Below are 23745 nucleotides of genomic sequence, written 5' to 3'. Positions count from 1 at the left end.
CAGCCACGGTCTTAACCCACTGTGCCACCAGAGCTCCTTCTAAAGACTTTGACCTGCACTAATAAGTGATTCATAATCTTTGACAAAGAGTATTTATTATGCCCATGAAACTGGGTAAGGTAGCCAAAATCTTGTTTGTCTGTTTGTTTTAAATTCAAATGCCAGTCTCCTACCTGTGAAACATTTGATTTAAAGCCACTCTGGCAAGGCCAATATAATACATAGGCAATCCTTATATTTCAAACATCTTGACTTACAACTTGTACTTGTTCTTTAATGTTATATAAATTTGCAACCACTTAGTAATGAGTGAACCCATCCATACTAGCAACAAATTCATCATCACAATCGTCTTCACTTGCTGTTTGCACAGCTTTTACACCACAGAAAAGGACCAAGCCTTTTCTTGCACAAAAGTAAGGCTATATAAGAACTGCATGCACCTTTTCTGACTTAATTGCACTTAAGAAAGACACACTTAGGAATGGATCACATTCGTAACTCAGGGGCTGCTTGTAGTATGAGGCAAGCCAAAAATATCAATATTATGAAAGTGCTTCAAAAATTTCAGGGAAAAATTCCATTATCTTTTAATTCAAATTTTCCATAAACTTTTGAAGCCCCTTGTAGTACAAATTTACATATATGGTTATATATTTTTTACCTCAGCTCTTGTTAAATATTCAGGTGTTTTAAGCACAAAGGCTCAGTAAAGAAACAATTATTTCTATTTTCAGTGACGGTTAGCAGAGTTATATCATAGCTTATGTATCAGCCATGTCCAATAAGAATTTTTCAACTGACATAAATAGGTCTCCTTTCCATCCTTACAACAAAGGAAATAAAACTATCATGTCTTGCTTCTTCCTTCAAGGAGTTAAGCAGCCAAGTTAGGTGCAGAAATAGGAAGAACTACATATAGGTTTACTTCTTCCTTGATATGGTTACAACAAATATACAAAGAAATGTTCACATGAAAGAATTTTAAAATGTCAAATTTGCTTTTCTGTTCCCATTGATAATTTTTCCTTTGATATTAATTTTAAGCTTTGAGGGAAACTGTTATCAGTAAAATATAGAAATATATATAATGATACCCTCAAAATCCAAACTCACTGCCATTGAATAGATTCTGACTCATAAGGACCCTGTAGGGCAGGGTACAACAGCCCCTTTGGATTTCCAAGACTGTATCTCTTTAAAGAAGTAGAAAGCCTTATCTTTCTCCCACAGAGCTGCTGGTGGGTTCAAATGGCTGACCTTGTGGTTAACAAATACCTCTAGGGCTCCCAATAATAATACTATTAATTAAAAGAAAAATGATTGGAACATAAATATACTATTTGGGAGTTATAGATCAATATATATATATATATAGAGTACACATAAAAGAACATCAACATTACTTCATTTAAATGGCAAGGGAAATCTTACCTATCAAGCCTTTTAGTAGTATTTGGAATGCTTTTCTCTATGTAAGCTACACGGCAAACAAAATACATGAAAATGTACCCTATGCAGTAATATTTTAAATTCCAACTTTCTGCATATAATAAAAAGAATGTATAGAGCTTTCCAGTTGATCAATTCAATGTTTATCAAGTTCCAAATATCTACATTTTCAGTTGCAGAGATTCTTCTTTATAGCTATTCCTGCAGATCTGTTATACTCAAACTAGTGTTTCAGAGGCTTATGAAGTATTAGAAATAAAATAGGCCAATAGGAAAATTGTTGGGCTCTCTGTATATATTTCTGAGGGTGGGTTGAGAAGTGTATGTTTGTAATCTCCCAGTTTTGTTTTGTACAAGATATATAAAACATACTGTAACTGCCCAAGGTTTTTGACACAAAAGTTGACCTAAGTTTTGTAGGTTCAAGGTAGCTTCACACAAGACCAGAGTTACTTAGTTCAAAAATGATAAAGCATTATATTATAGCTTTTGCTATGGTTAAAGTATAAAGTAAGGGTCTTGAAGGGGGTGGTATATGGGTTAAAGAGAACATTTCCTTCCCTGCTTTAAGTCATGGAAGAAGCAAGGTGAGAAATAGACATACATTTTTAAAGGAAACATGATGGTTTGCCTGGCTTAAAATCTATCACCCTATTATAGTCCTTGAGTTCTCGTAGCCCTCAACGAGGCAACAATTGCTTGTTAAGAGAATCAACTATCAACAGGTAAGCCCACCTGTAATTTCTATACCACAAATATTAGGCATATCCTATCATGATAGACAAGTTCTATTCATACTTTTCTTCATATCCCCACAGAATCTTCTTTTTTAAATTGATCATTTTATTTGGGGTTCTTACAGATATTATAACAATCAGTTTCATCAGGCAAACTTGTATAGATACTGCCACCATCATTTTCAAGACATTTTCTTTCTACTTGAGCCCCTTGATATCAGCTCTTTATTTCCTCCCTCCCCCACCCAGAATCGTCTATTTTTCAAGTAAGGAACTTACAGTCAAGGAATTTTCACCATCATCACGTCCTCTACGATGATGAGCTCTTAGGCCATCTGAGAGGCTGTACGAGTCTCTTCCAAAAGGTTCAGAAAAACTTCTCATCATTTGTCGCATACTTTCTCGGTGTGCCATAAAAGAATCACTGTTGAAGATACATATGATTCACATAAGACTATGTGCTAAAACTTAAATAATGAGATGGCAGCTAAATACTACAAAGATTTATTTTGGGTTGGTAAGATTGTTGTAAGAAGACAGTTTAGGAGAATAAGATGATTTTATAAATACCCACTACCCATAAATATAAAAATGATTTAAGAAATACTGTTATTTTCCACTATAATTCACTTATGTGTAATCAAAAGAACACACAATTACTTATCCCTTACTGTACAAAAATGTTGAATGCAAAATAATACGTCTCAGGTGACATACCAGGCCTAAAGGAAATTAAAAACAAAACACAAAGAATTTAAAAAATATGCTTCTGAGTAGAGGAGCTTTGGCAGTATACAATATCAGTTCCAGTGAAGACAAATAAACTGCTGGTTAGCTTTTCAATTGTTATTAAAATGAGTACTGAGAACTGCAGAAATGTTATACGCTCTGTAAAACTAGTACAGTGCGTTTCCAGATTATAGAAACTCACGCTTGCCCCCCTTTGGCCTCTTTAAAACAATTTAATCAACCTGTATAGTGCAGTAAATTACTTGAAAGTAACTTCCACCAAATATTGTGGTGCTAAGCCAATAAGTTGCTTGTGTAGCTTGCTAACAATAAAAATACGGTGCATAGCACCCTGTCAGGGTGGGCTTATGCAAATAAAGTGCACAGAGCCCTAACTAGATGACGTGCTGGGTGCCTTCAGTGCAGTGCCTTCAAGGCAGGAAGCTTGCTTGCTGAGTGGGGTGCCTCTGAGTTCTGCATCAAAAGAGCCAAGAGAAGTTTATAGCACTTGCCCACGAAGGCCAAATACACGAGGCCTTGGAGCTGAGAGCCAGAGTGCAAGTATGGCTGAGAAAAGGCTGTCCTGATGGGAGAACTATATCCTGAGCATGCCTGAACTAGAATTGTAACTGTTATTCCCTTAAAATAAAACTTATCACCATGAGTGCTGTCTATGACTTCTATGTGGGTATTATAGTGGGTTATCAAACCCAGGAGAGAAGCTGCATATGCCATGGGCCAATGGTGTCAGACTGGTAAAAAGCTGGAGGGTAGAGGCATGCCTGACCCCCTCACAGGAATCAGAGCCATAGGCAGCTGATGCTGATAATCCTGTTTATCTATGACCCCACCAAATCATTTTTACCCAATCCCTAAAACCAACCAACCTACCTACTGCCATAGAGCTGATAATCCAATGCACAGCAACCTTACAGGGCAGAGGAGAACTGTTCCTTAGAGTTTCCATGATTGTAAATCTTTATGGGAGCACCCAGCTTCATCTTTCTCCTGCTACCTTTATGGTTAGCAGGCTAGTGCTAAGCAGGGTTCCCTATGCACAATAAATTCTTCATTACAATCACATTCACTTGCTGCACATGCAGCTTTTAAATCACTAAAAAAGTCTTCAGAACTTTTCTTGCACTAAAGTAAGGCTTCAGATTGCCCTGTAAAAAGCCACCTTTGTTTCTAAAAGTTCTAAATGCTAGGAATCATCAAATAGTAAAAATATCTCAAAATCTTGAGATTATCAACCAACTTTTGAATAGGTTAGAAATGCCAATTCCTATGCCAGGACACCCCCCTAAAACACACACACACACACACACACACACACACACACACACACACACACACACACACACTCAGGAGATAGAATGTATTAGTCCTAGGTAGGTTTGGATACAGAACATCGCTGGTGACGCTGATTCAAGTCCCCCGCCTCCATCAACCATTGAGGAGCACCGCCCTTTCTGCAGATGCGGTACAGGGCATAACTGGAATGCAAGCCTTCCTTTCTGACCTCAGTTTCCACAACTGTAAAATGAAGATGCTGTCAGAGATTTCTACTGCTGAGATTAAAAAATGCTATATGTAAGCACAAAACACATCTGGTACTATAGTATGTAAGAAAAATGTAGATTTTTATGAGGGGATAACCCCCTCCTCCCAAAGATAGGTGTTTTTTTTCAAAGTTATGTATTTATATATTTTTTACAAACCAACTTTATCACCGTCAAAGTATACTCCATTATACTTCATATATTTGTCAAATCTGCGATTCCATTCTTAGAAACATTTTTCAAACTCATCTGTTTGGATGCCTGACAGCACTTCCCTTGTTTTTTCCTTCACCTCTTTCATGGCATCAAATCACCGTCCTTTCATGTCCCTCTTCATTCACAGAAACAAAATGAAGTCACATGGAGCAAGGTCAGAGTGAGTAAGGTGTGGGGGGGGGTAACAGGGGCAGGCAGTTTTTGTGCCCCAAAATGGCGCACTCAGATGGCTGCATGAGCAGGCACATTGTTGTGGTGGCAAAACCAGCGCCCACCACCCCCCCGCCCCTGTCTGCCACAAATCAGACCTTTTTATTGGTCACATACTGTTACACAATCTTTTCCAAACCTCTAAATTAACTGTTACTAAACAGTCTGATTAACAGTCTGACCTGGTGAAACGAACTGTGAAATATACTATCCCCTCACATCAAAAAAGACAAATAAGCATTGTTTTTTGGAGGTGCCCCCTCATATATAGATGCCACATCCCATATTATTCTGTTATTAAGTATTTCTCATAGCTGATGCCCTAAGCTATATATTGGGCTGCTAATGGCAAGCTCAGCAGTTCACACACACCAACCTCTCTGAAGGAGAAAGATGAGGCTTTCTACTCCCCTGGATTTAGTCTCAGAAACCCAAAGGGGCAGTTTTACTTTGTCCTTGAGGGTCACTAAGAGCTGAAATGGGCTCGATGGCAGTATTTTGGAAGCACCTTTCATGGGGGGAAAATGACTTATTTAAAAACACATATATTATCATGTTCCCAGACCTCTTTTATATGTTTTAAAATATATTTTTAATATTTTATATTGTTTCATTAGGGGCTCATACAACTCTTATCACAATCCACACATACATCAATTATGTAAAGCACATTTTTACTTTCATTGCCCTCATCATTCTCAAAACATTTGCTCTCCACCTAAGCCCCTGGCATCAGCTCATTTTCCCCCTCCTTCCCTGCTCCCCACTCCCTCATGAACCCTTGATAATTTATAAATTATTATTTTGTCATATCTTGGACTGTCCGATGTCTTCCTTCACCCTCTTTTCTGTTGTCCGTCCCCCAAGGAGGAGGTTATATGTAGATCCTTGTAATCAGTTCCCCCTTTCTAGCCCACCCTCCCTCTACCCTCCTGGTATCACCTTTCGAACCACTAGTCCTGATGGGATCATTTGCCCTGGATTCCCTATTTTTCCAGTTCCTATCTGTACTGGTGTATATTCTCTGGTCTAGCCATATTTGCAAGGTAGAATTGGGATCATGATAATGTAGGGGAGGGGAGAGGAGGAAGCATTTAGGAACTAGAGGAAAGTTGTATGTTCTATGATTGCTACGTTGGTCCCTGACTGGCTCTTCTCCTTCCAAGACCCTTCTGTAAGGGGATGTCCAGTGGCCTACAAATGGGCCTTGGATCTCCACTCCACACTCCCCTCATTCTCAATGATGTGATTTTTTTGTTTTGAACATGCCTGATACCTGATCCCTTCGACAACTCGTGATCACACAGGCTGGTGTGCTTCTTTCATGTGGGCTTTGTTGCTTCTCTGCTAGATGGTCGCTTGTTTACCTTCAAGCCTTTAAGACCCCAGACGCTATATCTTTTGATAGCTGGGCACCATCAGCTTTCTTCACATTTGCTTATGCACCCATTTGTCTTCAGCGATTGTGTCGGGAAGGTGAGCATCATGGAATGCCAGTTTAATAGAACAACGTATTCTTGCATTGAGGGAGTACTTGAGTGGAGGCCCAATGTCCTTCTGCTACCTTCATATTAAACATATAATGTATGCACATAGATCTATTTCCCCATCCTCATATAAATATATTTACATATGTACATGCCTTTATTTAGACCTCTATAAATTCCCATTGCCTCATAGCTCTTTCCTCTATTTGCTTTGACTTTCCTCTTATCCCACTATCATGCTCAGTCTTCATTTGGGTTTCAGTAATTCCTCTTGATTACATTATCCTTGATCACACCCTACAAGGCTTCCTACACCCTCCTCACCACCAATTTGGATCACTTGTTGTTCCTTGTGCCTGGGTTTAACACCATTAACTTCCCCCCCCCCACTTACCCCTCTCCCATATCCCCCCAAAATTGACAGTCCCATTGTTTCTCCTCCAGATTGTTTATCCAGCCTATCTTATTTAGAATATGTTTCTAATTCCAACCACAACTTATTTGCTAATAAATCTAAGAGGTTAAGTTTCTGCCTATGTTTATTTTTATGCTATATCAATTGGTTTGTAGGAAGTTAAGTAGAAAAAGAAATATTACTGGGAATAAGATAAATAATAGGTCTTCTGCCTATTTGACACACATGACAAATTCCAACTGCTGATCTGAAAGATTGATAACCACTTTACAGAAAAAAAGTTTCACTTCTTGACTAATCATTTATGTTTTAAAAGACGTATATCATGAGACATTACTCTTCCCCATTTGCTCTTTTATCATACTCTCTTGTCCTCTACAACCCTATTCAGGAATGCTCTTCTATTTTCCAGCTTTCTGCTCACTGGCAAACCTCTCCGAGTTATGAAAGATGTGTAATCCCTTATGTATACGAGTTATCAACAGCCTTGTTACAATAAATGCAGAAATTTCAATGAGTCCAGAATTAAATATCTGTCACTATTCTAAACCAAAATAGTAAATGAATCTCTTAGAATAAAAATATTCTCTTTAAAGTTGTACGAGCTTCCAATAAAATGATTTTAAAAAGAAACATAAACAAAAAATGTTCTCTTTAGTTGAATTGGGACAATTGCTGTTACTAAGTTCATTTTTGAAAAATACATTAAGCTTATTCAAATATAGTAGAATCCTATTGCTTCTAATTAAGGTGCAAGTAGGTATATTGTACATAAAATACATTAAAATCACAAATATGGTTCATACCTTCCATTAATTATTGTATGATTTTTGTTTTGTTTGTTGACAGAAACAGGGGGCACAGAAATTTTAGGTCACTTCTTCTATATTTAAAATACTTGTTTAGTTAGAAAGGGTGTGCCCCAGGGTTATATCCTTTCACCATATTATTCACTCTGTCCGCTGAGCAGATCATCAGGGAAGCTGGATTCTATGAAGAAGCATGTGACACCAGGATTGGAGGAAGGCTCATTTACAACCTGCCATATGCAGATGACACAATGTTGCTTGCCGAGAGTGAGGAGGACTTGAAACACTTGCTGATGAGGATCAAGGGTTTCTGCCTCCTGTATGGATTACAATGCAAAAAAAAAGAAGACGAAGATCCTCACAACTGAACCAAGAGGTGACATATAGTAGACGGGGAAACAGTTGTAAGTTATCAAGGATTTTGTCTTGCTTGGACCCACAATCAATGCCCACAGAAGCAGGAATCAAAGATTAAAAAGATGCTGTGCATTGAGTAAATCTGCTGCACAAGACCTCTTTAAAGTGTTGAAAAGCAAACATGTTACTTTGAGGACAAAGGTGTGTCTGACCTAAGTCATGGTATTTTCCATTGCCTCATGAGGTGAAAGTTGAGCACTGAATAAGGAAGACTGGGACGGATGCATTTGAATCATGGTGTTCAGAAAAAATAATGAAAGTACTGTCAACTGCCAAAAGAACAAACAGATCTGTCTTGGAAGTACAACTAGAAACTCCTTAGAGGCCGTGACAGTGAGACTTCATATCTCAGTTACTTTGGCCATGTTGTCCAGAGAGACCATTCCCTGGAGAAGGATACCGTACTTGGTAAAGCGGTGAGGCAGCACACACAGAAAGGTCCTCGACAAGAAAGGTTAACAAAAGGTTAACACAGTGGCTGCCAGTAATGGGCTCAAATATACGTACACTTGTGAGGATGGCGCCGGACTGTGTGGTGTTTCCGCCCAGCATCCAGCAACCACTCCTCCTAGATGTTGCACGTCTAACAGAATTAGAGGCAATTAACACAGTACTAGAAGCAAGTTGTGACAATTTAAAAATTAAATCCATCAGTAGCACATACTGGGCAGCTTATGAATAATGGGAGTCATTTAATGCTTTTTCAAATCAAGAACTGAAGCAAAAAATTACTGTCAAATTGAGAAATTAGAAATTGGTATATCTCTCTGCTTCTTACTTGAACAATTTCAAATTGTTCCAAGACTCAGATCAGGTGCCTAATGAACAACTTCTCTGTAGCTAAGCCTCAAAAACTCCATCATTCCATAGTATTTCATATCCAAGTGATATTCAATGCCAGATGATTCAATTAGAGTTGTTTTTAATTTTATTAGTTGAAAATGGCATTGAGGTTATTTAAGAAAATAATATTTTTTCAGAGATGTATTTGAAAATACACAGGGATGGGTTTTATGATAAGAAGTCTAAAATTTGGTTTAAGATACATCAGCAGCAACAGCAACAACAGGGATATATAATGTGCACACTTGAAATTCTGGGTGATGGCTACAAGTTATTGTCATGGTGCCCTACTTTTTAGAGTATGCTTAAAATTATTAAATAAAAAAATTTAAGCCATATGGTGATGAATAATTTGATACAAGTTGATGTTTTAAAACAACTGATTAAAAAGTTTGCTAAGAACTCTTACAGTATAGCTACCAGCATGGAAATTTATATGCTGGTTCTTAAGATATCTAGGAAACCCATCAACTTTTCCTCAGGTATGTGGATGTGATTAAACTGCCATGAAGAAAAATACACCAGGGAACAGTAAATTTTTTTCTATAAATAAAAATGGCTATTTTCCTATAGAAACAAAATTTAGTGAGATTTATTTTTTGGATTATTGTAACAGGGCTAAAATTACAAACTAAATATGATCTATTAAAATATTTGTTTTTTAATCATCTAAAGAAGTGGAGATAAGTATGTTGAGCAAATGCTAAAAAAACATTTAAAAATTTTTTTGAGTGACATGAACAAAGGCTGCCTATTGTTAAAAGCACTACACCAAAAGTAGGCCCTGAGTCTGGCTTTTGCACCTGCCTAAGCCATTCAGGAGTAAATCTGGTTGGGCCTGAAGTGAGTTCAACACATGTAGTGATAATAGGATTTCTCTTGCTCTAAAGTTCAATTCTCTTCCATCATAGTCAAAATACTCTGGGGTAGCAAGAAGCTAATATTGATTGAAATTAGCCTAACCCAGTTTGTTTTCTTGGGTAAAAAATAAATGGTCTTAAAAAATATTTTTCTACCTATTCAGATTATTCTCTTTCTTTTTTTGGGGGAGAAGGGGGTTATCTTTAAAAAAAATCATTTTATTGGGGCTCATACAACTCTTAACAATCCATACATCCATCAACTGTGTAAAGCACATATGTATATTCCTTGCCCTCATCATACTCTCCAAGTAAGCCCAGCATCAGCTGTTCATTTCCCCCCTCCCTCTCAGCTCCACACTCCCACATGAACCCTTGATAATTTATAAATTATTATTTTGTCATATCTTACCCACTTTTCTGTTGTTTGTTCCCCAGAGAGAAGGTTATATATAGATCCTGTAATCAGTTCATCCTTTCTACTCTCCCCTCCCCTCCAGCCTCCTGGTATCGCCACTCTCACCACTGGTCCTGAAGGGATCATCTGTCCTGGATTCCATGTTTCCAGTTCCTATCTGTACCAGTGTATATCCTCTGGTCTAGCCGGATTTGTAAGGTAGAATTGGGATCATGATAGTGGGGGAGGGGGGGAGGAAGCATTTAGGAACCAGAAGAAAGTTGCATGTTTGATAGTTGCTACACTGCATCCTGACTGGCTCCTCTTCTCCCTGCAACCCTTCTGTAAAGGGATGTCCAGTTGTCTACAGATGGGCTTTCGGTCTCTACTCTGCACTCCCCTCCTCATTCACAATGATATGTTGTTGTTTTTTTCTTTGATGCCTGATACCTGATCCCTTTGACACCTCGTGATTGCACAGGCTGGTGTGCTTCTGCCATGTGGGCTTTGTTGCTTCTCAGCTAGATGGCTGCTTGTTTACCTTCAAGCCTTTAAGACCCCAGATGCTATATCTTTTGATAGTCGGGCACCATCAGCTTTCTTCACATTTGTTTATGCACCCACTTTGTCTTATAGCAATTGTGTCAGGAAGGTGATCATCATAGAATGCCAGTTTAATAGAACAAAGTATTCTTGCATTACGGGAGTACTTGAGTGGAAGCCCAATGTCCATCTGCTACCTTCATACTAAACTTAAAATATATGCACATATTTCCCCATCCTTACATATAAATATATTTACATATGTACATGCCTTTATATAGACCTCTATAAATGCCCTTTGCCTTCTAGGTCTTTCCTTTGACTTTCCTTTTGTCCCACTAACACGCTTAGCCTTCATTTGGGTAATTCTTCTCAATTGCATTACCCTTGGTCACACCCTACCAGCCCTCCTACACCCTCCTCACCACCGATTTGGATCACTTGTTGTTCCAGATTATTCTCCTTCAAAAGAACTTTTCAGTTCTTTTAGGAAAACATGCTGGGACAATACCATGAAGCTTTTAAAACTTCATGCCTTAGTAATGTCTGGTAATGTGCTTGTCTAAGATAATTTATTTTAAATGTGGATAAAGATTTCTATTGAAAATATTCTTTGTACATGCACATGATATGGTATTTGCAAATATAAAATTCATGCTGAGTAATCATATAAAGACTGGATAAGATTTCTGGTGTATGGTAAGGGAAAACAATTTAACCATAAAGTTTGGTCCCGATTTGGTTTAATAAGAAAAGTTACATGTAGAAAATGAAAATGGCATACATTAAAATGATGACCGTTAATATGTTGGCTTGCATGTTTCTTTACCAGACTTCTCACAGTTTTCAGATTTTCCATGAAGGTGTTTTTCAGTTTAAATCTCATTTCCATCATAAGCACATGTACCCACCATTATGATGGTCTTACTACCTTCTTTGAGGATTACTGACACAAACTATAACCAAACAAAATGCAGTTGGCCCCCGAACATACTTTTAATCCTAATTACCTGAGGACTACATAAAAAGAGGGGAAATGGCTGTCCTCCTTGATTTCCAAAGAATAATGTCCTATTATTGTCTCCAAACTGTATGCCACAATAAAACTTCTTTGGCTAGACCAAAAATACAGGTACAAGGGGCATCAAAATGCAATGTTGTTGTTGTTGTTTTTGCCATGAACTTTCAGAAGCACCTTCACATGTGTGCTCCTAAGCAAAGAACATTACTTGATTATATAAGCTTCTGAGCTGACATGTGGTCAATTCTTCCCTTTCACTGTACATACTGGCAGAAACAACCAGCAGATCATATGGCTCTCAATGAAAAAGTATATTCCATAGCTTGGATGAATTGGATACATGAAACCTTGTGATCACATGAATGTTAAACAGTTAAATAGCTATTATTTGCTTATACCCCATCTATGCCATTGAGTTGATTTTGACTGATAACAACCATATATGATTTCTGAGATGGTAAATCTTTATAGGAGCAGTTTCATCTTTTTTCCCATAGAGCAGCTGGTGAGTTTGAACCACTGACCTTGTTCAATGCTTATAGAAAAATAAAATTTAGTGAGATTTGTTTTTCTGTTTGCATTACAATTAGAATAAAAACCACAAACTAATTCCTCACCACTATGGAGTACTGCTTATAGTTCTTCCAAGACAAATCCGTTCCTTCTTCTGCCCATCTAAGGAGCCCTGGTAGTCTAGTGAGTTACCCCATGCTACTGCTACATGCAAAGTCAAAAATTCAAAACCACCAGTCACTCCATGAGAAAAAGATGAGGTTTTCTATTCATGTAAAGAGTTTTAGTCTCAGAAACCTACAGGAGGAGTTCTATTCTGTCCGGGAGTCACTAGGAGATGGAATCGACTGGATGGCAGTGAGTTTGGTTTTTCTGGCAGTCCACAGCATAGTCAATATTCTTGTGTCATCATCGTAATTCAAATGCATTTAGATTGCCAAACTACTAAACTACTGACTGAATTACATTTCTGTATGGCAATGACAGAAGCTCTAGTGGTGCAATGGTTAAACGACTGGCTCATCAAAAGGTTGGTAATCTGAACCTATGCAGCGGCTCTGTGGATGACACAGCAATCTCCTCTCACTAAAGACTACAGCCGAGTGTGCCCTGTGAGGAATTCTACTCTGTCATGTGGGGTCACGATAAACTTCAAATGGACTTAACTATTACCATCCCATCCCGACCCCCCACCAAGCTAATTCTATTCTCCCCTAAACGCATAGTTAAAATGCGGGTAGAAGGTTTTACCTTCAGTTATATAATAATTTTACCCTCTTACCACATAATCTAGAGTCCTACCAGATCTTTGCACGCATATTTATATCATCTATTGGTAGAAATAAAACTCAAACTCACAGTCATTGAGTCAATGTCAACTCAGAGCATCTCTATAGGATGGAACCGGACTGCTGCTGTGAGTTTTTAAAGCTGTAAATCTCTACAGGAGCAAACAGACCATTTTTCTCCCACAGAGAAACTGATGGTGTGAACTGCTGACTTTGTGGTTAGCTGCCCAACTAGTAAGTCAGTATCGCCAGGGCTCCTCTCCCAAACCCAAACCAACCTCACTACTGAGTGAATGCTAGCTGATGGAAACCCTGGAGGCTATCCAAGATCATAACTTAAAAAAAATCATTTTATTGGGGGCTTGTACAACTCTTATCACAATCCGTATATCCATCCATTGTGTCAAGCACATTTGTATATTTGTTGCCATCATCATTCTCAAAACATTTACTTTCTACTTGAGCCCTTGGTATCAGCTCCTCATTTTCCCCCTTCTTCCCTGATCCCCCTTCCTTCATGAACCCTTGATAATTTATAATTTTTTCCCATGTCTTACACTGTTCAATGTCTCCCTTCACCCACTTTTCTGTTGTTCGTCCCCCAGGGAGGGGGCTATATATAGATCCTTGTCATCTGTTCCCCCTTTCTACCCCACCCTCCTGGTATCACCACTCTCAGTACTGGCCCTGAAGGGACCATCTGTCCTGGATACCCTGTGTTTCCAGTTCCTATCTGTACCAGTGTACATCCTCTGGTCTAGCCGGCTTTGTAAGGTAGAACTGGGGGAAGGTAGCATTTAAGAACTAGAGGAAAGTTGTATGTTTCATTGTTGCTACACTGTACCCTGACTGGCTCATCTCCTCTCCTCAACCCTTCAGTAAGGGGATGTCCAATTGCCTACTGATGGGCTTTGAGTCCCTGTTCCTCATTCACAATGATATGTTTTTTTTTCCTTTGATGCCTGAAACCTGATCCCATTGACACCTTGTGATCACACAGGCTGGTGTGCTTCTTCCATGTGTGCTTTGTTGCTTCTCAGCTAGATGGCCACTTTTTAATCTTCAAGTCTTTAAGACCCCAGACACTCTATCTTTTGATAGTTGGGCACCATCTCCTTTCTTCACCACATTTGCTTATGCACCTGCTTTGTCTACAGTAATCGTGTTGGGAAGGTGAGCATCATGGAATGCCAGTTTAATAGAAGAAAATGTTTTTACATTGAGGGAGTACTTGAGTGGAGGCCCAAAGATCATAACTTTTAATGGGAATAGAAAACCTTTTCTTTTACTTGGAATGGCTGATGGTTTCGAACTGCTGACATTGCAGTAAACAGTCCAGTGTGTATGTAACTCACTACATCCCCGGATTCCTTGGAATTTGTCTAGGAAGAACTATAAGCAGAGTCTTCCTTAGTAGCGAAGCTGTTGAGACTGTCTCATATACTTTGGACATGTTCCTAGGAGAGAACGTTTAGCAGGTTCAGGGTGGAACCTCTACTCCCATGGCTCCTCTGGTGGGCATTATGATGATGCAGGTGCTACCAAAGGCATGCCTTGACCCACTGACCAAGTGTTAGTGATGATGAATTATGCTCTTGGTTCCTAACTCAATCATTTGTACCTAGTGAACACAGGATGTGTCAATAAACAGCCAACTTTAGAAATGCTTTCAGTTCATGGCTTATAGTTCCTCATTCTATCAAATATGAGTTCAAAGTATACAGAGTTCACATATAAGAAATATCTGTATTAAAATATTTCCAAGAACAGTACAGCAGGTCCTGAAAATTATAGGTGTTAGGGATCCTAACAAAAAGTAGGCCTTGGAAATTAAAGACAAACAAACCAAAAAAACGACCATTTTAGCTAAGTATAACTGAGCTGAAACAATTTCAGAAACAAGTGTGAAAAATTACTAGAAATGTACACAACAGAACCCATAACTTTGAAGGAAATTTGAAGTTGGAATTTCTTGGTAAGAGAAAGTATTTATCTCCTCACCACTCTCAAGCTCTCTTTAATAAATGATAAGAATGTGCATGTGGCAAAAACCGTATGGGCACAGGCAACCTTGAACACTGTTGGCTTAAGCTAGCAAGGTGATTCTATTTCCTGTTATGAGAATGTTCTCTATCATGAAAATATCTGTCTGAATCCCCTCTGACCATTGATCAAGGATGTGAACAGCTTTGCCCTCAGAATACCCTAGACATTGGATTAATGCAGATATAGTTAAAATTTAACACTTTATCATTTGTTTTCCCTTTTAATTCACTTAAAATTTGTTCCAGTTGTTATTAGTTTTGCTTTCTTTTGTATCGAGGTTTTCCTGTATTTTTGCTGGTGCTGTTGTTGGGTTGTTGTCTTGTTTTTTAACCCATGATTTTCTTTATATGAAATCCAGTGTTGGTACAACTAAAGAGACAGTAACTAGATTCATAGTTTGTTAGCGTTATGAAAAGAAAGACTGGGGAGAGTTTGGGGGAGCTAATTAATAAAAATAAAGAAAATACTCGAAAATTAATTGTGGTGATGAGTGTACAACTTCTTAAAAATATATTTAAACCACTGGATTGTAGGATGTGTGAATTATATGTCAATAAAGTTGACCATTAACATAAAATTCATTAATGTCTGTCTTGCACATGGGATAAACTCACTTTCAACTCTGTGACTAAGTCAAATTAATATTCTTTAATAACTGAGTATCTCTAAAATGTCAAATAAATTGAAATTAAATTAAAAAACAGAGATGATACCTCTATAAGTTTTAGCTTCTTCTGGGAGCAAGAAGGTAGAAGCAATACTAGCTAGTGAAGCTATGCAGGGGTACTTTGATCAATAACTGATGGTCACACATCTGGTGCTCACATGAGAGTGGGAGGGTCTAAGCAATCTATCAATGTTTTGAGTGAGAAGAGTGCTAACAGACTTGCCACCTGCTCTAAGCCTCCACTCTGATCCATGAGGTAAGGGGTAACATGTCTATTCTTTGAAGACTTGATCAAATATCATTTCTGTAGTTCAGAAGATTCAAGGTTCATGTTTCTGTACCAAGCAGAAATGTTTAGATTGTAGGAAACATATCTCAATCTTATACTAAATAATAAGTGTTCCTTAGGATGCGGTGTAGGTGCCAAAACCATCACGCCAGTTGTCTGATTTACCTATTTAAACATATACATATTCCTATTTCTACTTAATCAAATACAAATGGGAAGAAACAGTGTTTTTGAGAGGAAAACTTCATGCTAGAAAGCACTGGCCTATCTGTTTTTAACCAAGTTATAAGTATTATTTACTTAGGAAACTCAAAGGTATACTTAAATTTTCATGAAATAATTTCAGTCCTGAGGTATAAGAGACCAAAATTTTTCTCAATTCCAACTTTAAAATATTAACCTTTAAAAATACCAATTTTAATGTCACTTTAAAGTTTTTATTTACTTTTCAGATAAAACATTTAACATACACTATTATCAGAAACTAAACACCCAAGATGTTCTGAACTTTAAACCTTAAAAACTGTTGGGTGGCATCAGTACACGCTCCCTCTCTGGAAGAAAGAAAAAAAGTCTGTTATGGATGATTCATAGTGACCCGATAAGACAAGGTAGACAGCACCTTTTGATTTCTGAGACAAACTCTTTACGAGAGTAGAAAGCCTTGTCTTTCTTTCCTCAGAGTTGGCTGGTAGTTAACAGCCCAACATGACCCACTAATGATAAAAAATCAAGAGATACATGAAAACAATTAGTCAAATAAACCATAGAAAACACATGTGGGTACACGGATCTTGAGAGCTGATGGTACCCAGCTATCAGTACCAAATGTGAAAGGCATCACAGTCAGAGGTTCTCAATGGAGGAGAAATATGTGAATGAAAACTAAAAATCATAAAAGAGACCAATCTTACTGGTCAAACAGAGACCTAGAACTGAGCTCACTCTTGTGACTCAAATTTCAGCCATACAATAGGTCTATAAGGGGAACAGTAACATTAGTGAAGTACACACATCTTAATCAACCATTTAAGATCAAAAGGGCAGCATTTACCCAAGGTCAAAGTTTAGGAGGGTTAGGAAGCAGGAGGAATGGAAACAAGGAGGAAGTGTGATAAGTATGGTACATTGAGATGGTTGTCATACATGAAATAAAATGTGTATAATTATTGAATGTAAAATTGATTATGTTCTATAAACCTTCCACTAAATCACAGTAAAAAGTTAAAAAACAGTAATAATCCAGTGACCTGAAACTCATAACACTAGCAAGCCAGTTATGGAGTTCATTCTAACTCCAGGGGACTCCATGTCTGCCAGAGCAGAACTGCTGCTCCACAGGATTGAAAGTAGGTGGTTTTTCACAAGTAGGTTCCAACCAAACTCAGTCATGGAGTTGATGCTGATCTTTTCCCAAGGTGCCTTTGGGTAAACTGCAGCCTCTAGCTTTGGGTTAGCAGCCAAAAGCTTTAACTACACACCAATGGTCTGCCAGGATGCTAACAGAAGGACAGTTTTCATGTGAAAGATGCTGAGCATGGGGAATGAGCTTCACTTCTTTTGTTTGCTCCTTAAAAAGGGGGAACTGATTACAAGGATCCACATGTGACCTCTTCCCTGGGAGAGGGACAGCAGAGAAGGGGGGAAGGGAGACTCCGGATAGGGCAAGATATGACAAAATAACGATGTATAAATTACCAAGGGCACATGAGGGAGGGGGAAAGGGGAGGGAGGGGAAAAAAAAAGAGGACCTGATGCGAGGGGCTTAAGTGGAGAGCAAATGCCTTGAGAATGATTGGGGCAGAGAATGTATGGATGTGCTTTATACAATTGAAGTATGTATATGTATGGATGGTGATAAGAGTTGTATGAGTCCTTAATAAAATGTAAAAAAAGAGGAGAAAAAAATGATTAGGGCAAAGACTGTACAGAAGTGCTTTATACAATTGATGTATGTATATGTATGAACTGTGATAAGAATTGTATAAGCCCCAATAAATTGTTTAAAAAAAAAAAACCAGGGTTAAATATATCCCTAGATATTTCAATTTGTTCTTGGCTATTGTGAAGGGTATTGCCTTCTTGATCTCCTCCTTCTATGGTCTTGTCTGATGTATATAGCAAACCAATAAACTTCAGTTTGTTGACCTTGTATCCTGCCACTCTTCCATATTCCTCAATTACTGTCAGTACTCAGGTTGTTAAGCTTTTGGATTTCCAATTTACAGAATCATGTCACCTGCAAATAGCAATAGTTTCACCTCCTCTTCTCCCAGTTGGATATCTTTAATGTCCTTCTGCTGTCTTATGTTGTTAGTTAGGATCCTCCAGCACGATGTTGAATCTAAGTGGGAACAAGGGGCTGCCTTGTCTGGTCTCCTTTGCAGTGGGATTGGTTTTTTTAGGAGGTAGTTAATAAACTTATCATTGATGTAGATGGAATAATATATCTCTTATTGATTCAATTAGTGGAATATATATCTATATAGATGCACGACAATAGTAAACTAACATGTTAAAACAATAGATCCTTATTTCTATGAACCATACATTAAATAAGGTTCATAGAGGGAAGTACTTTTTCCTGGCACAGTATCTTAAAAGTTTTAAAATATTTAATTTTATTTATTAAAAATCATTTTATTGGGGGTTCGTACAACTCTTATCACAATTTGTACATACATCCATTGTGTCAAGCACATTTGTAATTTGTTGCCATCATCATTCTCAAAATATTTGCTTTCTACTTGAGCCTTTGGTATCAAGCTCATTTTTTCCCCTCCCTCCCTCCCTGCTCTCTCCTCCCTCCTGAACCCTTGATAATTTATAAATTATTATTTTGTCATATCTTACACTGTCTGACATCTCCCTTCACCCACTTTTCTGTTGTCCGTCCCCCAGGGAGGAGGTTATATGTAGATCCTTGTAATCGGCTCCCCCTTTCTACCCCACCCTCCCAGTATCGACACTCTCAGCACTGGTCCTGAAGGGATCATCTGTCCTGGATTCCCTGTGCTTCCACTTCCTTTCTGTACCAGTGTACATCCTCTGGTCTAGTCAGATTTGTAAGGTAGAATTGGGATCATGATAGGGGGTAGGGGTGGGGAAGAAAGGAAGCATTTAGGAACTAGAGGAAAGTTGTGTTTCGTGGTTGCTACCCTGTACCCTGACTGGCTGTCTCCTCCCTGGGACACTTCTTTAAGGGGATGTCCAGTTACCTACAGATGGCTCTTGGGTCTCCACTCCACACTTCCCCTTCATTCACAATGATTTGATTTTTTGTTCTTTGATGCCTGATACCCGATTGAAAGGAATTGTTTTTGTCTTTTCTCCATTGACTATGATGTTGGCTATTGGCTTTTTGGAGATAGCATGTATTGACTTGAGGAATTTTCCTTCCATTCCTATCTTCCTTGAGCATTCCTCCCCCACTATCATGACCCCAGCCCTGACTTTCACTTTGGTCTAGACTGGAGCCTGGACACAGGTACAGATAAGAGACAAGTACTCATGACACACGGAATCCAGGAACAGAAATGGGAGTAGCAATACCAGAAGAATAGGGGGAAGGTGGGAGAACAGGAGAAGGAGGGGGAACTGGTACCCAAAGCAATGAGCGACACATAATCCCACCCTCTTACTCACTCACACTTCCTCCAGGGGATGAACAACAGAAATTGTAGGGGAAGGGAGATAATGGTTGGTGTAAGACATGAAAATAATAATGTATAATTTATCAAGAGGTCATAAGATGGGGAGGGAAGGAGAAATGAGCTCATACCAAGGGCTCAATAGAAAGTAAATGTCTAGAAATAATGATGGCTACATATGTACAAATATGCTTGATACAACTGATGTATGGATTGTTATAAGAGCTGTAAGAGCCTCCAATAAAATGATCTTTTAATAAAAAAATTTAAAATACATAAATAAATAAACTAAATACTGTTTTCAAAATTGAAAAAATAAAAATTTAAAGGATTAAAAAAAGAAGTTGGGGGAAGAGGGAAAGGGGAATAAAAAAGAAATCAGATGTTTAGATATGAGTTTTGTATTTTAGCCTTTAGTAAGTCTTTATGTCTGACTTACGTTTAGTAACAGGTACTCATTTTGGTTGGGGTTGGTCAAATAGGATTACCTGAATAAATATAAAGTGATACTGTCTCTCCTTCCTACCTTCAAAATTGTGTTTATATCTAATTGTAAAGCTAAACATTATAGGCCTGAATCAGTTTATGAAGTTAATTTTACAATAATTTTATCTTAAAATGTTACAGCATAGACACCTGCATTCGAACAAGTGGACAATCGTGGGTAACTGGAAAATCAACGGATATGTAACTGAAGGTCCTTTCCATCCTAAGTGCAGGGGAAGAGTTCTTGATGTATGGCTTCCATTTGTGGCCTGTTACTATTTGTGACCCTGACTCCTGAGTTCATTACCTTTGCTCAGAAAGAGTCACCCAAGAGTTTAAATTACACTTCTGCTTGACATTTTATAGAAGGTACTTATTACACATTCACCGTTTAGATCAGGACATCACTCTTTTTATATAGCCCAGTAAATAACTAAAAAAAAAGTCTCTCATAATCGTAATTATTACCCATTGTATTGTCTTATTTAAATAAAAGCCCTGTTAGTAATTCAACTCATCCACGGACATACTTAGTTCTCACTCTAAGAGACTTTTAAAAGAGCAAGTTCTAATACAAAATGTTAAATATTTTTAACTTGTTAAAATGCCACTGACCAGAAATATCTCAACTGTACCTTAACAAATTAATTAAGAGGGCATACCAAAAAAGGAAAAAAAAAAGGCAAACCCACTGCTAGTGAGTCAATCCCAACTTATAGTTTGGGTCCATATAACTCTTAATTATACAGAATAACCTGTTCAATAAATAGTTAATTATTTGATTTTCTACTAATACTTCTTGTTACCTTTATGTCATTTGGTTTCAAAACAGCACTAGCACACTTAAACCAACGTAATGTCTTCTGAGAACAAACAAAATTTGTCAAGTCAGTCGTTAACAATATTTTAAGCTTGGGGTTTGGGTTTTTTAATGGCACGACATTACGTAGAGATCTTTAAGGATGAAAATAAATTGGCACGCCTAAGGCAAGAGGCAAAGCAACTTGACCCCCAAAAAGTATCACAAAGCTTCTGGACTTCAGGGCCAGAGATCAAGCAGTTATGCTTATGAAGTGGGACCCTCCTCATCAGAGGTCCCTCATCCGGGCCCCTTCTTCGCAGCGCGCTTGGCTTCCAGTCCCCTCACCGACGGGGCCTCCTCGCAGGCTGACGCAGTTGGTCACCGGCGGGGTCCCCGCACCGGCCCTCTCGGCGCGTCGCTTCCCCAGCAAGCAAAACAAACGAGCACCTGGAAACTTCCACGGGCTCCGAAGGGTCGGACCGCCCAACTCCCCGACTCCGTCGGGCTCGCGACCACGCAGGCTTCCCACGTATGACACACCGCCCCCCTCCCCCCAAAAAAAGAAATCCCAAACCCAAACCCCTCCGCTGGGAACTGGCCGGTCACAGGCCGGGACCGTCGCCGCGAGGGCCAGCCTGCGAACGCGGGAAGCCAAGCGGGCGGGCGGCGGGGCACCCTCGAGTGCGAACCCCGCGACGGGCGCCGCTCCCGCTCCCGCTCCCTCCCAGCGCCTCCACACGCCCTCCCCCTCACGATCCCGACGGCCGCCGTCTCTCCCCTCCCCCAGGGCCTCCTCCCCCTCACACCGCCCCCAGGCTCTCGAGCCTCCCAAACTTGTTTGCCCCTCAAAGTATTTCCCGCGCGGACGAGCTCTCCCTTCCCTTCGCCGCCCAACTCACGAGAAGAAAGGGTCCTCCTCAAAGCTGCTGCTCAGCATCCCGAACATGGTGGTTCTCCTCAGGTGGCCGCGGTGGGGGCGGGTTGTTAAACGATGTCACTCGCCGCGGCCGCGCCCGGACCTACCACCTCTCCAGCAACGCTTCTCCCAAGGCAACTAAAGCCGCGCGGCGGGAGAGGCGGTGGGTGACGCGAAGCTGCTTCCCTATTGGTCAACGGTCCCCTGCGTCATCAAGAGGGGGCGTGAACAATGCCCCGCTGCCGTGGCAACGGACATCAACACAGAAGGCGTGAAGTTTGGCATCCGTAGGCTTCGCAACCGTCGTCGCGAAGCCTCTTGAGGGCTGGGAACGATGCTTCTCCGGGTTTCACGCGCCAAACCATTAGCTCGCTTTCTGTGTGGCGCTGGGCAAATTGTCCCGGGCTGTAAACCTCGTGCCTCTTTTCAAGAAAACGGAACTGGGCTAAAATAGGGCATATGCGGATCCCCTCCACTGGCCATGTTCTGTGAACCACAGGGAATCCTCTCTCTGAAACACTGCGGTGGCTGGTCAAAACCAACCCCCAAATCAATGCCCCGCAGTGGATCCCAACTCCCAGCCAGCCTAAGGGCAGAGGAGAAGCGCCGCATCAGGTTTCCAAAACTCTGTGTCTCCCCAGAGCAGCTCCTGGGTCACTGGCCTTTCAGTTAGTCGCTGAGTGCTTGAAACCACTGCGTGACATCAAGCAGCCGTAGCCCCTTAAAATTCAGTTACGATGTATTTTTGTTTTCCTACAGGGCTCAGGAAGGTTGGCTCTTTCAGACCACCCAGAAGTGCCTCAGGAGGAAGAAGAGGTAACATCTGAAAAATCAACCCCTGGAAAATCCTATGCAATACAGTTCTCCTCTGACACACATGGGGCCCAGGAAGCAGACTTGCTCAAGGCCCTTAGTTATAGCAAGTGGAACTGGTTTAAGTCTAAGGCAATTATACCCATTAAATACCCTTTTCATGTTTTAGTGAAAACGAATGAATTTAATGAAATAATACAGGGAGACTCTGGGTGTAAAATAAAGATGACAATGCCACACAAATTACTGGGTTTTTGAAAACACTGTCGTGGGGCCTTCCAGGGATAGAGAACAGGTGGAGGAAGAGAAGAAGAAGAGATAAAGAAAAGGGAGTAAGAAAGCTCTAAGGAAGAAAAGGACCCTTGCAGGCCCATCTTTAATTCTGTGGGTTCTCAAACTTGTTCTAGCAACTGGCCTGTGGAAATGGAGGGGCACCCGATGCTCAACAAGGCCTCCTGTCACCCGGCCTGAAGGGTGGCTCTCTGCCAGTGTGAAGAAGAGTGCAGGGCCTCATTTGGAAGTAGCAGGAGTACTCGCAGGTTATTTTGGGAGCCTGAAATTTGATCCTTTGCACCTTTTACCACCCTAATGTTCAGCCAAGTTCTCAGGCAGCCTACTTTCCCTGAGACTCCGGCATGAAGTAGAGTAGACTTCACAGCCCCCAGTCAGACTGCACAGCTCCTCTTTCCAGGGACATTTCCTTCTCCTTAGGCCTTAACGTGAAGGTTCAAGGGCACATCCATATTGGGACAGTCCTCAAGTGGTTTCAAGTCAAAATTATTGTTTAAGGTCAGAAACAATTTGCTCTTTTACCTAGTCTACGAAGATTTAAAAATTTTTTCTTTAAATCATTATACTGCGGGTTCATTCAACTCTTATCACAATCCATACAGCCATCCATTTATATTTGTTGCCCTCATCATAAGAATAAGGTTTTAGAAGGCCCCACCATGAGACATGACATGCCTCACTGACCCCTAGCCTTACAGAGGACAACACTGGAGACACAATGTGGGAATTGATCTGATCTGATCCCACTACACCGAGGCAAAACACTAAGGGCATGGAACAGAACAG

The 23745-nt window shown here is 39.8% G+C and overlaps 1 protein-coding gene across 1 annotated transcript in view; it reads right to left on the bottom strand.

The window, feature by feature from the left end:
* The window catches only part of MLF1 (myeloid leukemia factor 1), a 45802-nt gene extending 23839 nt beyond the window's left edge, over positions 1 to 21963 (bottom strand). The window contains exons 1-2 of the mRNA XM_075548880.1: positions 21839 to 21963; positions 2469 to 2613 (exon numbers count right to left, since the gene is read on the bottom strand). Of these exons, the coding sequence (XP_075404995.1) occupies positions 2469 to 2613; positions 21839 to 21885 (192 nt within the window). The 5' untranslated portion in view covers positions 21886 to 21963. The remainder of the gene's footprint in view (positions 1 to 2468; positions 2614 to 21838) is intronic.
* Positions 21964 to 23745: the final 1782 nt, after the last annotated feature.

The sequence above is a fragment of the Tenrec ecaudatus genome, chromosome 4 (assembly GCF_050624435.1).
Source record: "Tenrec ecaudatus isolate mTenEca1 chromosome 4, mTenEca1.hap1, whole genome shotgun sequence".
NCBI classification, from domain to species: domain Eukaryota; kingdom Metazoa; phylum Chordata; class Mammalia; order Afrosoricida; family Tenrecidae; genus Tenrec; species Tenrec ecaudatus.
The sequence above is the reverse complement of the archived record's forward strand: the minus strand, read 5'-3'. Positions and strand labels throughout refer to the sequence as shown.